The following is a 15,146-nucleotide window of genomic DNA, read 5'->3' on the forward strand; positions in this document are numbered from 1 at the left end:
GCCCTTGCTACCTAACGCAGTTGGTTGGTAGCACCTACCCTACGAACACGAACTTTACCTAATTTACGAACCTAGTTAGCGTAGCTTTAACTCCACATAATAAACTTAAAATAAATTCACCCATCTAATTTAGATAGTTACCTACATTAACGCTACGAGTTTTTCCTCTCACTGAAAATCTGAAAACGCAACGAGAGTGAAAAGGTTGGCGACCCGCGCGAGCGAGACGGAGGGAACAAACATCGACTGAGTTCCCCAACATTCGCTGTTTATTTCAGAGTGTGTAGCTTTGCAGTTTGGGTGTGTCTCTCGTGAATACTACAAGTAGGTATTCATTTTTAATTATCCTTATTGACTCATGGATAAGTTAACCTCATGAAGCCAGTTCAGTGGTTTCCAACAGTGTTTTAGTAAAGTTTTATGGTGTTTTTTGTGTAATAGTTACCGGCATGCGCGTGTAGTTTGCTAATCGTTAAAGCCGGTCAGTTTTGCCGGTCGCTTGTGGTGTTATTTTTGGGTTTACGCAGCCGCATACCGCACTTGTGTTTGTTATCGAAGACATATTTATTGGATTCTGTTTTTTCGTTCCAGAAACAAACAAAATGAGCGGACAACAGTACTACCCGTACAAGGTAAGTTATATTTTACACCTACGTCTATCGGCCTACCTGTAACATAATGGTTAAAGTTTCTCACGGGGTGATGTCATGTTTTCGGGGCAAGGTTATCGCGGAGCAAACTTGCGAATTCTTAAGTGATTCTTATTGGATGAGTTAAGTTAAGAATACTAGCTATCTATTCCTCCCCAATGACTAGAAACTACCAACCTATACTTAGGTATAGGTACCTTACTTAATAGTAACTAGGTAGTACCTACCTACTTACTTAACTTATTATTATCTAGTGTAATTTTCCCAATTAGCTAATTAACAACCCAATTAACATCAAAGTCATACCCACATTGTAATAACCTGCTGCCCCGAAAACCCTTCTACCTACCTCCCTCTAACAACCCTCTGTGCCCTACAGTGCACGCCCACGGTGTACCCCGCCGAGCCCTTCGAGCCGGCCGCGGACGCCGAGACTCTCCGGAAGGCCATGAAGGGCTTCGGCACGGATGAGAAGGCCATCATCGACGTGCTGTGCCGCCGCGGCATCGTGCAGCGCCTCGAGATCGCTGAGACCTTCAAGACCAACTATGGCAAGGTAAATATCATGATGACTTGTCGATGGTGACCCTAAATCTCTCTAACTTCTAGGAGAAGACCCGATGCCGATGGCTTTTATCTTTACCTACATCCACTAGGTCGGGGTGAGAAGTATTTTTCACCAGCACCACGCACCGGTGAAAATATAAAATCATTTGCGTAGTAGGTACCTACCATTAGTATGCCGTGTTGAACCTTATGAACCTTACGCTTCAAGGTCTCCTATCATCAAAATCGGCTGGAAATTCATAGCTTCCACCCTAAGCGTTTTTTCTTCTTCAATCTGGGCATTTGTAAATGAAGACAACTTTTTGTTTGTGTTCGCATAAAGTCTGTGCACGTTGAATAATCAAGTACCTAAAAACTTATAGTCATTCGCATACTTCAAGCAATGCACAGCATAACTAATGATAATGTTAATGGATGTCTCAGCGTCGCTAACGTGCGTAGCTTACAGAACTAAACGCTTCCTCGTCTGGTCATCAAGATTCTAATTAAGGGATTTTAATAAATACTTAGGTACTTGTCTTGTTATCTACATAAATATTATTCCTCTAGGTACATTCTAATCAAGAGTCAAGACTATCTCCCACGAATCTCACGATATTTTGTTTCGCTCTTCCGCTCAAACTTCCGTGAATGTATACCTACGCAATATTTCAAAGTGCCGATTACTCATAGAACCGGAACAATTACAACTGTTAGCAACAAATGGAATTTTCTGTTATAGTTTAACCGGTCGGCGGTTTTCGGTAATGACGTAATGTAGCTCCTAGCTTGCTATCTTCAATCATCGCTCGCTAGTCACTTTACTATGGCCTTGTGAATTACCGCACAGGTAAATTGTTTGTTAGTCATCGTTGATTCAGTTTGTTAGGCTTGAATAATGAGGATATCATGAAACAAGCGACTTCATTTCCTCTTTTAACGAATGCTTAGTTCATGAAACCTATTGAAAGACCAGCAGTAGCGTAGAGTAGAGAACAATAACTCTAGTCATCTAATGCACATAACTAGACTTAGTTTAAATAACCAAAATAAGTGTCCAGTGTCCAGGTCCAGGCGCCCAGACATGCCCTTAGCCAAGTTAATTGAGGGTCAATCGACCCTCAAGTTCAAATAACGCATAATGATCCAAAACCTGTATTTTGGGCGAGCAAAAAAAACTAAAACTGGTTTCAAGATTCGGGAGAGATGCATCTAAAATTTTGTACGTAAGGTTATGGAAATAAAAGTATGTTGGTAGTAAAAATAACTTTGAGGCTCGCTAAAAATAAAACTTTCGTGACTAAAAACTGTAAACTAGTACTTATATTGTAGGCAGTTATGGGTGTGCGCCTGCCTGAAAAATAAGCGCTGTTGTAGTGTTTATCAAGTAATGCAGTTGTTAGTTAATGGATTCCACGAAAAACAAACACACCTAGGTATACTATAGCTACACTACCTACACGCTATAGTTTATAATGAAGTGAGGGAATAGTTATATTGCTGAAACTGCTATCGTGAATGGCTCCACAGTGGGCTAGTAGAGGGGGTGATGGTATGGTGTGAGGGGGAAGGGGAAAATCCATACCCTGGATATCTACCTACTATTTAATTTGTAGGTGACCCACTTTTTGGACTTTCCCATGTAGCTTCGTAATAGAAACTAGGATGGTTTTACCATGTCTATGGTTTTATGTTTCTTATGGGAAAGTTTAAGGAGGCAAAGTGGACACAAGCTCTTTTGTTATTGCAACAGATATTATTTGACATCTAGCCATTGTTGTATTTAGTTAGTTACTTACGTACTAAGTACTTAGTCATACATACATAAATAAAAATAATAAATACATATAAATAAATATGTGGGGACATCTCACACACGGCCATCCGACCCCAAGCTAGGCAGAACCTGTGTTATGGGTGTCGGACAGCTGATATATATACACAAATACATAGATAGATAGATACTAAATATAAATATCAACACCCAAGACCCGAGTACAAATATCTGTCTTTAAACAAATATCTGCCCCAGCCGGGAATCGAACCCGGGACCTTCGGCTCAGTAGTCAGGGTCACTAACCACTACGCCATTCGGTCGTCAAGAGGTAGGTAATAACGGTAAACAATAAATGCAAATAGTTGCATGACAGTATCCGACACGCTTGGCAGTTTGCATAGGCGCCAATACAACTGTGCAACAACAATATAACTGAGTTGGTATCTTGGTACCATGAATCAACTGCTATCCACTATCCTAACTAATATATATATATAATATTATAATATCCTAATCCTAACTAATATTATAAATGCGAAAGTAACTGTGTCTGTCTGTCTGTTACTCTTTCACGCCAAAACTACTGAACTTATTTGAATGAAATTTGGTATACATATGGTCTAGACCCTGGGAAAGAACATAGGCTACTTTTTATCCCGGTATTCCCACGGGAAAACTTTTTAAGGCGAAGCGAAGCGCGCGGGAACAGCTAGTATAATATTATAAATGCGAAAGTAACTGTGTCTGTCTGTCTGTTACTCTTTCACGCCAAAACTACTGAACGGATTTGAATGAAATTTGGTATACATATGGTCTAGACCCTGGGAAAGAACATAGGATACTTTTTATCCCGGAATTCCCACGGGAAAACTTTTTAAGGCGAAGCGAAGCTCTCGGGAACAGCTAGTAGGAAATATACGATAGTTATAGGTACTTACTACTGAGGTTTTTTTGAGCTTATCCAACACTCCCAAACGCTAACTATCGACACCTAAGTTTGTGTTACCTATCTATCATAAAGGTAGGTAGATAAATGTGTAGTTGTTTACATTGTGCTGTCACCTTTCCATTTATGTATGTAAACAAAACACTATAGAAATAGTGATAAGCCACGAGATAGTTACATTGTTGGAAGTTTATGAGAGGTAACTCCGACATTCAAAGTAGGTACCTAAAGTACCTATTATTAGAAGGCAAGGTAGGATTATTAGTAATACCTAATACTACATTGTGATAAACTCCTATATCACAATGTAGTATTAGGTATTACTATATACAGTTTTTCAGTTACACGCCTGAAAACTTCAAGAGCAACAGAACTTCAATTCGTATTGATGCAGCGCTTTTATTGGCTAGGTAGGTTGTCATTATATTGAGTAGAACTTCACTTAATTCTGAGGTAGATTTACTCCAGTGAAAAACTGGTACTTTCACAATCCTCTGCGGAATATAACTAACGAATATGAAATCTGACTATACGAAAAGTATCGAACTCCTAACTGTACGGTCATAGAAGAAGCCGGAAGCCCCACCTGTCTCCACATCTTTCTAGGTATCCCACCACCGAAATTAACCCTTCAACTGTCTCTAGGACCTGATCAGCGAGCTGAAGAGCGAGCTCGGCGGCAACTTGGAGAACGTGATCATCGCCCTGATGACCCCCCTTCCGCACTTCTACGCCAAGGAGCTGCACGAGGCAGTGGCGGGGGTGGGCACCGACGAGGAGGCCATCATCGAGATCCTCTGCACGCTGTCCAACTACGGCATCAGGACTATCTCGGCGTTCTATGAGCAGTGTGAGTGTTGTGCTATTATTATTATTAGGTTAGGTATTTTTGAGTATTGTTGTATTATATCAGTCTGTTTATTTAATGTCTAACCGAGCATAGGCAAGAGACATGTGGAAATCATAACCGAATCATGATGATCGGACCTAAATTAGGAGTCAATATGGAAACTATCTTACCTACATGCGTTGGTAGTAGAAGTGGTGGTAGCCCGATTAAAATGATTAAGTCTACAAAAAGCGCTTTTTCTAGTTGTTAATAATGCAATCTGAATCAATGAAAATTATATTAGCTTTAAATAAAAAATATACCGGCAGGTTTGAGTTAGCAACGAGTTTTCATTCTTTCTAGATCGCGTGTAGCTAAATAGTTTATCTAAGCATGCTAATCTTCAGGTAGAAGTCAGAAAGTCACGCTTGAATCGAGTCGCAATAACACTCAGATTTTACGATCAGAAAAACCTAGTTGAATAACAATTTGCAGCAATTTCAGAATTAAGTAATTGGAAATTACTGAAAAAGTTTTGTGAAATTGCGTACAGGTACCTAAAACTCTAGGTAGTATTAGGTATTACCCAAGTAGGTAAGTACTAACAGTCCATGTACGTAAAATAACACAAGTAGCATGATAATTGAAGAATACCCATGGAAGTATCTAGCTATGATCGAGGAATGACTAATTACTGAATGCATGTGTCAATCAATTGAAGTAGGTATAGGTAGGTATACTTAATGTTATCGACATGTGTAGGTAACTGACTATAAGTTCATGAGTGACGTTGATGACGTTCATATTGTACCTGGATACACCTGCGGTTATGTATTGTTGTCACACGGTTAGTTATTAGATACGAGGTCTACAGCACACATTGTGCACTACTCATACAAATATTAGTCATGTCATGTGATTGGCTGGCTGACTCTTAGGTCGTTATAAGATTAGTAATGCTTATGACCTACACTTCGTTGTACAAAGGCAGCCTAACCGACATTGTAACGAAATTGTTCTGACCTCAAACACAGCTGACTACCCTTGAACTACTGTTTCTTTGACACGGAAGCCAAAATGTTGGCATTTATTGAATGAAAAAAAACTAAATATTTGATGACGTTATTTTCCGTGGGTAGTAAAAGGCTAGCTAGTTGTAATTGTAACCTTCATCTGTTTTTTACTTTATGAGAATAACAACAAGCTCTGAATAATATGAATATAGGTAGGTACTTACTACGAATACTTAGGTACCCGGTTACCTTCTCAGCTAAGGCAAACATTCAAACAAACACTTCAACACTCATTCCCAACAACAAACTAATCTTCCCCCTCCCACCCAACAGTATACGGCAAGAGCCTCGAATCCGACCTGAAGGGCGACACCTCCGGGCACTTCAAGCGTCTCTGCGTGTCCCTGTGCATGGCCAACCGGGACGAGAACCAGGGCGTGGACGAGGCGGCGGCGCGCGCGGACGCGGAGAACTTGGCCGCCGCCGGGGAGGGGCAGTGGGGCACCGACGAGAGCGTGTTCAACTCCATCCTCGTCACGCGCTCCTACCAGCAGCTGAGACAGGTGAGTGGATGAAGGCGGGAGATATGAAGGGCTACTTTTGTTTTGATATGTGACAAAACAAATGACTGCGATTAAAGGATGATCTCATTGAATGAATACCGTCTGCCGATAATGCGTGGTCGGACACCATCAGAATAATGAATGGTTATGTATGATTTCATTATGTGAGCAATGTCTGATAGCCTATGAAACATAAATGCACATGCACTTATTATGTAGGTCATTCGTTGATACTACAATCCTCTTCAGATAACAAGTTATTTCATGATTCATCATCATTAATACATTACCGTCTTCTCATAATTAATTTTAGGTGTGTTCGTAATAGTACCTTTACGAACGAACCCCGTGGAATGTATTTCCTACCTATAAACTTCTCTAGCAATGCACCGTTTAAACTAAAAGGTAATCATAGTTTAATTTAGGTAGGTACTTACCCGTATATCATCTAAATTCTAAATACTTACCTCATTATTCCAGATCTTCTCTGAGTACGAGGCTATCTCCGGCAAGGACATCGAGGAGACCATCAAGAAGGAGTTCTCGGGCAGCATCGAGAAGGGCATGCTCGCTATTGGTGAGTTTTATCCCTTTATTTCCACCCCTTTATAGCACTTTGTTACCCACAACGCCGGGAAAAACAACAACAACGAATTATATCAAAAGGTTTGCTCTGTGAAGACCGATGTGCTACATACATTATGTATCTAAGCATTGAAAAGTGCCTATATGAAAACGTTATGTGGGTAGCTGCGTAGGTAATTGTGGTCGATTAAACATCACAACTATTGCATGGTTCAAGTTAACGAACTCAACTATTGTACGGATTAAGTTAAGGAAGGTACCTACCGAAGCCATTATTATATCATTCTGATATAATCTTTGTCAGGCGACATATTCGGCAGCTAAAAGACATCACGTGAAGGTTGTACATATCATTTACAACCACAACAACAGGATACAATTGACCTCCACACCGTGACTGGGCTCATTAATTTTATTTTTAATTGTCCATCATACACATAGAAAAAAACAATGCATTTAAATAAGATCTCGTGTTTTATGCCTCTGACATCTAATGTAACCTTACCGCATTGGCAAGCTAATTAAGTAATTTTAATGGTAATTAAGACACTACACTACTACAAAACGATATATTCGATAGGTAGGTAGGTATTGTACTTTTCTCATTACCTACCATCCCTAGAAGCATAGACCTTCCCATATTCAAAACACTCGACACTCCAATGCAACAACAAACCTGTGTCCGTTTCCAGTAAAATGCGTGAAGAGCAAAGTGGGCTTCTTCGCCGAGCGCCTGTACTACTCCATGAAGGGAATGGGGACCAACGACAAGACCCTCATCAGGATCGTGGTGAGCCGGTCCGAGATCGACCTCGGGGACATCAAGCAGGCCTTCATGGAGAAGTACGGCAAGCCGCTGGAACAGTGGATCGCTGTAAGTATTGTTTTGTTTGTTCTGTGTTCGCTTGGGAGATGTTCACAGTTGAATGGAGATGACTGGGGTTAGGGTTTGACTCAGACCAACTACAAAGGGTTGGATGAAGGTCAAGGACTATGATCGATAGATAATGTGAATGTCTCCCTGTGAACACAATTTGTTGTTGCTTTGGTTTAGCGGTCTAATAATTTTTACTTTACTGCTAAATTAACTAACGTCATTTCAGTAGGTACTTAACTAATATTTTTTTAAGTATATTTACGGCCCTGACTACCTAATTTTAGTGAACCCACATTGATAAAATAACTAACCTCTTTCCCTAAATAACATTTCCTAATGCCCATTAGCAGAATGTTTTAAGCACAAATATGTTTTTTTATCATAGATAGCCATCATTTTAACTTAACTTATTATTCTTATGAAAATGAAACTGTCCCATAATTTCAGTATTAACTCTAAAACTTATTTTCTTACATGCATGAGATGTAATAAGAGTATTTTGTTGAAATAAGATTACTTAGTTCTATTAATAGCTTTCCAGTCTTATCTTAGATCTTATACTTAGATCACTTTACCTAACACTTTCTTCATCATCATCATCACGTATAATCATGTCCATTGTACATACGCCGATACAGATCAAGTTTGATTGGCACAGATGAAGATTTTCCCCAAAAACAACGTAGGGAAAACTTTCGTTTTCAAATTCTTCGTGCGTTTGTGTACTAATGGGATTTTGAGATAACTATGGGCTTCCCAAGTGTTAGCTTGAGTGTGGCGATGATGGCACTGAGTCGGTGATGCATTTTGTTTGCAGGGAGATACGTCCGGGGATTACAAGAAGGCTCTCTTGACCGTTATAGAGTAGACACGGCCCGCGTCGACAAACTATCCTCCGATTTTCCACTAAATTTAAGTTACTGTCAATTATTCCTAGGTTGACTAAGTCATCACAATCTACATAAGCGGGTGTAAAATTCCTAAATGATCTGTATATTTTGCTATTGTTTTACATTTTTCATTCGTCACGTATAACAGTTTCTTTGCACTCACTATTTAGTTTAACAGCTTCTGTTGCATGTCGTTGATTGGTGGTTGAGCGAGAGCCAGTCTTACAGGCATTTCATTGAGTTGAACTTTTTACAGGACGAGATTGATGGAAAACTCGGCTATCTCCTTTCTACAATGTCTTACTAAATGCAGCGTCGAATTTAACGAGTGAATTAACAGTATTATAACAGCCATTTACTGTAACAAGTGTAGTGTAAAGAAAAAAAATGTTCAGTCACAATATTTTACTCTTATACACGTGACATTTACATTGTGCATTTGATATCGAATACTTATTAATTTTATTTAGATTTTAATGTAACCATGTAATCTCGAGTTTAACTTGAAAATCTCTTGCAATCTCGCTACTAGCTTGCATGTTGTGTGAGTGACTTTTTTGAATTTTATCAATATTTTATGGGCCAGTTTCATTTTTGTTTTGTTTTTTGTTTTACTGAGTGGTAACACTATTGCAGTTGTTTTTTCGAAATTGTTTCCAGGATGACCTAGATGGTGACTTCAGGAATGTGCTAGTCACACTTTGTGCTTAAATCCTGCTGCATAACTTAGATTTTATTTTAGAGTATCTACTTATTATTTTTGTATGAATTTTATTCGATTGTAAGCTTTGCATGTTACCCGTTGTTATTCCAAATTGGACCCTATTACAAGATACAATGTAATAATTTGCAGGACGATACAAAGGGAGACTACAAACGAGTGTTACTCACTATTGTTTCATAAGAAAGAGCATAATATAATATACATAAATAAGACTTAATGAAGTGAATATTATACAAATACCGTTGCCTTGCTATGCAAAGCCGTTCCGATCTGATACTGCCTTTTAAATGTATAACTGTTGATGTTTTAGAAATTAAAGCTTTTGATATTTTTGTGAAAAAGATATATTTATTGGTGCTGAAGTTTCGTTTACAATATATTTACATTACTTATAATTAAATTATCTACCGGTTTCTGAGCGTTTTATTCCACGTCCCTTATTCCTTCCTTTGTTATCTGAAAAGACATAAATATTTAGTAACCTCTATTTATACATTCTTTAGGTATTATTCAAAAGATGTCTTTGTTTTGAATGATTCCTTTTATCTGAAATATGTAGTTATGTCAGTTTGTTGGCAAGTGTTCAACCCATCACTCTGCGATTACCAAGAAAGTAGTAAGTTGGCGCGGCGCCATCGGTCGATATCGACGAAGCGCGCGAATGCACTCACTATTATAAATAATAATAGACCTCGAATCAGATCAGGGTTATGCAAACAATGGAAGCAGCTCGTCATGAACTGCCTCCCTTATTAAGGCTAAGATGATGTAATTTAATAGTGAATAACTGATCTGGAAGGTAGGTATAGATTGCGTTGAGTTGTAATTATGATAATCTATAAACTAAGGGGTCGAGTCCATTAATGTACTCGTTTAAAAATCAACGCTGCACCAAAGTCACCACAATCGGTGGCACAATAAGAAAAAAGTTTTTTTATAAACATCAAAACGATTATTTCAAATGCTCTTCTTCATACAGAGTGGATTTTAAAAGGGCGAACCAATGCAGTCGTTTCTTACGTAGTCCGCCAGCGCATCAATCAGTATTCCTAAAGAGACTTAAAAGCTACTTCTATCAAGTTACGTAAACTATCTCCAAAAACAATCTATACCTGAAAGCTAGCCACCCCCGCGCCGGCCACATTGCTCTTGACCAGCACGGCGGCGCGACCCCGCTCCGTGCTAGACAGTAGCACCCTCACATTGCCGCGGTGCGACCACGCGTCGCCCATAGACCCCACTATGGCGCGTCTAGAGGCCTAGCATAGGGCTTTAAAAGACATGGATCACCTTTCAGCATCGTATTCAATATTCTTTGTACAGAAATTCACACTGAAATTCTAGTGCCTCCACTAAACCGGCATAAGTCGCTCGGTTCTGACTTATTCCGCCCGCGCCTCAATCTACATTTCTAAGGGACTAAAAATAATCTTATAAAAGCAATAGCTGTACCTGAAAGCTAGCAACGCCCGCACCTGCCACATTGCTCTTGACCAGCACGGCGGCGCGACCCCGCTCCGTACTGGACAGGAGAAGCCTCACATTGCCGCGGTGAGACCACGCGTACCCAGCGCGCCCACCACGGGCCTCTAGACGCCTAGTTTGTCTACCTTTCGGCATCGCACGCAACGGACGCATCGCATTCAGTATTCTTTGTATAGAAATTCATACAAGCGCGTCCACTATCTACACCGGCATTGCCAACGTCGTTTGTTCATTCATTTATGACAATCCGTTTGGTGCGATACGTACCTACGATACCGATAGGTGGATGCTTACCTTAAAAGACGACGTCTTTTCCACGTTGGGTTGAAGAACTAAAATGGCGACCATTCGAATGACCAGTGAGCAAAAGGATCGAGTCAATCTATAAGTATGTAGTCACATAAGTACCTGAAAGCTAGCCACGCCCGCGCCGGCCACATTGCTCTTGACGAGCACGGCGGCGCGGCCCCGCTCCGTGCTAGACAGGAGGAGCCTCACATTGCCGCGGTGAGACCACGCGTCGCCCATAGACCCCACTATGGAGCCCCCGGACAGGCCCAGGCGGGTGCTCATCTCGTTTGTTAGCACCACCTGGGGATGGTAAGGTGGTTAAAGGTATAATGGAATGTTGTGTTTGAGTAATCTTTATGTGTAAGTCATGATCGATAAGATCGAGTCCAATGGAGAAATGTTCTCAAAGTCCTTTGTCCTTGCTAAGGGACGTCAGGATGGATGTATGAGTGTATTACCTACTTTTTAGATTTTAAGAGATCTTGCATAGGAACAAGTTTAAGCAAGGTGCAGTACATATGTAATACTTGACTTACTATTTAAACAAGTAGCCAATAGTTCTTGATTTTATCAGTTACTTACCCTGATTACACCTACCGAGTAGAGTGGCGAGAAAGTATCCTCAACCAACTAACAGCTAGTGCTCGGCCGAGGATATAACTCGCCACTCTACTTAGTGTATTGCATCAGGGTATTACAGCATTTGACTGTTACCAATACTAAAATAAGATTTCAATATCAAAATGCAACTCACAGCGATCTGCCTCTCCACGGCGCAGCGCTGCAACTCCGCCATCTGTCGGAACAGCAGGCCGCTACGCTCGCGGGCTGAGACGCCCTCCTTGAAGGGAAACGCTATGGAGTCTATCACTACCAGTCTTATCTGAAACAATATGTGTACAGTTATTAACATAATATTCCATTGTAGTTATGAACTTAATTATTAATGAATGTATATAACACTTGCAGTGTCATCACACCATGTAAAACAGGATAAAATAAGAAGACAAATCCCAAATCTCACTGTATGTAGCACAAGTAGATTTCATAATAGGTATAGTATAGTAGTCTATACCTATTTCAAGTTCAACATGTAACTATGGTGATACGGGAATTTGTCTGCTGACTTCTGAATAACAAGAGGATCGGGAGTATAGATTCAGGAGGGTAGGTATCGCAAATAACTTTTTTTAAAGATATTTATATGAAAGTTATATTCAATTATCAACCTTTGGCCTATCTCGAAGGTATGTAGGCAGCATGTGCATCAAAGCACCGAACTCCACCACTCCGAATGCCCCCACATAGTGGAGTCTCTTCAGAGCTTCTTTTTCATCAATCACTTCTGAGGTGTCCAGTAGTTTCTGGCATTTCAGCAAGCAGGACTTGAGGATTTCTGGTATAAGATGACCTATGTATTAGTGGGATATAGGAATTATCAATAAATGCTATTAATTAACATCAGCTGGATATATGCCCTTACCTAGGATACACTCATGCCTTTACTCTTCCAGCCATTGCCAGTTACCTGACCAATAACATTGATTTAGCATATCCCATAGAGATATGCAAGAAAGCAAAGTTTTACCAGCCTGTACTTAACTACTTCAGTCTCTCATTCATACTAGTATATGTTAAATATACCAATTTTCTTGAAAATATTTAGGTATATTGATGTTAGAATCTTATATATTACCTTGATACCGATGTATCCTGAAGTTGGTGTTGGTATCAATGTAGAGCGCCTCGGCTTCTAGTCCACCCAGGGCTTTTGGTATTTGTATTGAAGCACATAACTGCAAACTGAATATTTTTTTACATCAATATACTTAATACTATCATTAATTTGTAGAAAAAATATATAACACAGAACAATTGCTAAGTTGCTATGTGCTTATAAATGTGGACGATATTTGCAGTCAGACAAACCCAACTATTATAAGGTGAAGTGTGGTAATTGCAACTATCCGGTAAATGCAACTAACTTCAATAACTCACTCTAGAGTTACTTTATTGTAAAACGACAGACTGATATCAATTTTATATCATAAAAGTTCTACCAAAAAATGTAGATGCGCTGGTAGCTCAAGAATTGTGGGAGTTATAAAGCTTTTTGTCATGGGCCATTTTGAGTCAGGTGGCGTCGGATGGACATGGTGGGCATTTTTATTTTATAAAATAGTTTTTAGTGGTTCCTCGCAAGGTTTTTCCAAAAAAAAGTAAAAATATATTACGGTAAGTCATTTTGTATGTGTTTGTTTTATTCTAAGACGATTATTTTCCGAGTTTTCTGTGTAGTTACATTTACCAGACAAAAAATGCGAAGTCTGGTGAATGCAACTATTTTGCAGTTTTTAGGGTAGTTACAATTAGCTGCCAATTATTGTATGAAATTGGAAAAAGCCAGTGATGGGGCAGTGAACATGAATATATCGATACAAGCACTAATAATATAACATACCAATAAAAATAAAAGGCTGAATACCAAATTTTAAACATATCTGTTAAGCACAATTTTTTTTAGAAAACCTGCAAAATTCCACCCGGCATCCTGCCTGCGGTAAATTCCGAAAACTTTCCGAAAAATTGTAAAAAGGCTGTTTGATTAAACATAAGTAAAATATTTAATGTTAGTTAAAAAAATATAGCTATTAATTTTTATCCCCGAGTTTTATTTTGCTACCATGTTCTTCTTGGCTTGTCGATGGCAGACACTACATGACTGTCGATAAAATTACGATGAAGTTCCCATCACTATTTTTGAGAAATTAGTTGCAATTACCAGACCCACGGCAAAAAAGTATTTTTACGAGAAATTGGTTGTAGTTACAAGGAGATAAGTGTCACAATCCTATGAAGATTCTCTTATTCTTTGTGTTTAAAATACACAATATACACCACACATAGAAAAATATGGAGATAAAACAATTAGTTGCAATTACCCGCCAGGAGGGGTAATTGCAACTATTTCTGCCTTTGCCGGAACTTTTGGCAATAGCTCTTTATTCTTCAGAGTTTTTCTTTGTCATGATAGAAGAATAAAATCTACAGAAAATTTTGACTTTGGCACGATTTTACAGTAATACTATTTCCTTATATATAAAGAATTATCAGATGATGAAGTTACGACTTCAATATTTTTAGTTGCAATTACCACACCTCACCTTATATATTATTAATTATTTTGACAAGCTTTAAAGTTTTCTTACCACATTTGAGTTTTCCCGGTTCCCGGCAGCCCAAGCAGCTCAGTGATAGTGCCAAGTTGCACGCCATCACTCCCTAATAATTTGTCTACTTGTTGGCAGAATGTTGGAATGGAAGGTAAGCTGGTTTCTCTCTGAAATAGTAAGAATTTGTTTAGAACTTTGTATGAAGTATTTACTTCATAGTGGTTGCTAATTGATAAAACTTACTTGCCAATACTCAGCAGCATTAAATATCTTATAATTAGTGTTCATAATAACTTTTAACATACAATTTCCTATCTTATCTCAATGCAGCTGTATTCAAATTACAGAAATAAGTAAAAAAACAGAACAAATAAGTAATGAACTGGTTTCGTGAACTTCTACTCTACCCTATTTGATTTTGGCCATGAGTGTGAGTGTGTATATGAACATTATTATCACTCATAGAAGTCGCGCTCACAACTATCACAAGACCCTTTAAACTAAACTTATACCGTTTAATTATCAGGTAGTTTTCGACCTCATCATTTTGATCACCGGTGACCATAGCTATTACGTTTTTGGTCTTTACTTTTCGTTATATATTTAATTAAGAACATAAGCGAGCGCGAGGTATAGTGATTATTTGCTTGCGAGTGCGAGGTATTATGAAAATCTTGAAAATAAAACACAAGGAACACTGGAACATAACCACCAAACCAAATTTAACCAACTTAACTTTTTACTTTGGTCATTGCATTGCCAACCAAACAACAAACAAAATACCAAACCAAAACCAG

The 15,146-nt window shown here is 38.9% G+C and overlaps 2 protein-coding genes across 10 annotated transcripts; one reads left to right on the forward strand and one right to left on the reverse strand.

Annotated features, from left to right (window-relative positions):
* Positions 1–208: 208 nt before the first annotated feature.
* On the forward strand, positions 209–9,813 carry LOC119690810 (annexin B9). Of its 5 annotated transcripts, none has more exons than XM_038106619.2 (8): positions 209–324; positions 592–632; positions 1,030–1,206; positions 4,565–4,769; positions 6,095–6,324; positions 6,805–6,901; positions 7,602–7,783; positions 8,604–9,813. In XM_038106619.2, exons 2-8 carry the CDS (start codon positions 603–605, stop codon positions 8,652–8,654), a joined length of 972 nt encoding a protein of 323 aa, XP_037962547.1. In that variant the 5' UTR covers positions 209–324; positions 592–602; the 3' UTR covers positions 8,655–9,813. The 5 variants fall into 5 exon arrangements, with proteins under 5 accessions (XP_037962547.1, XP_037962548.1, XP_037962549.1 ...); XM_038106620.2 differs by having other exon boundaries at positions 8,933–9,813; XM_038106621.2 differs by having other exon boundaries at positions 9,337–9,813.
* LOC119690811 (DNA repair protein RAD51 homolog 3) lies at positions 9,727–15,111 on the reverse strand. Of its 5 annotated transcripts, none has more exons than XM_048622025.1 (8): positions 14,862–15,111; positions 14,593–14,679; positions 14,386–14,516; positions 12,873–12,979; positions 12,406–12,587; positions 11,931–12,059; positions 11,294–11,476; positions 9,727–9,856 (listed from the first exon to the last, which is right to left on the reverse strand). In XM_048622025.1, exons 2-8 carry the CDS (start codon positions 14,650–14,652, stop codon positions 9,824–9,826), a joined length of 825 nt encoding a protein of 274 aa, XP_048477982.1. In that variant the 5' UTR covers positions 14,653–14,679; positions 14,862–15,111; the 3' UTR covers positions 9,727–9,823. The 5 variants fall into 5 exon arrangements, with proteins under 5 accessions (XP_048477982.1, XP_048477985.1, XP_048477983.1 ...); XM_048622028.1 differs by adding an exon at positions 10,853–10,958 and having other exon boundaries at positions 11,400–11,476; positions 14,593–15,111; XM_048622026.1 differs by having other exon boundaries at positions 15,062–15,098.
* Between the last annotated feature and the right edge of the window lie 35 nt (positions 15,112–15,146).

Source organism: Plutella xylostella, chromosome 7 (genome assembly GCF_932276165.1).
Source record: "Plutella xylostella chromosome 7, ilPluXylo3.1, whole genome shotgun sequence".
Taxonomy (NCBI): Eukaryota; Metazoa; Arthropoda; class Insecta; order Lepidoptera; family Plutellidae; genus Plutella; species Plutella xylostella.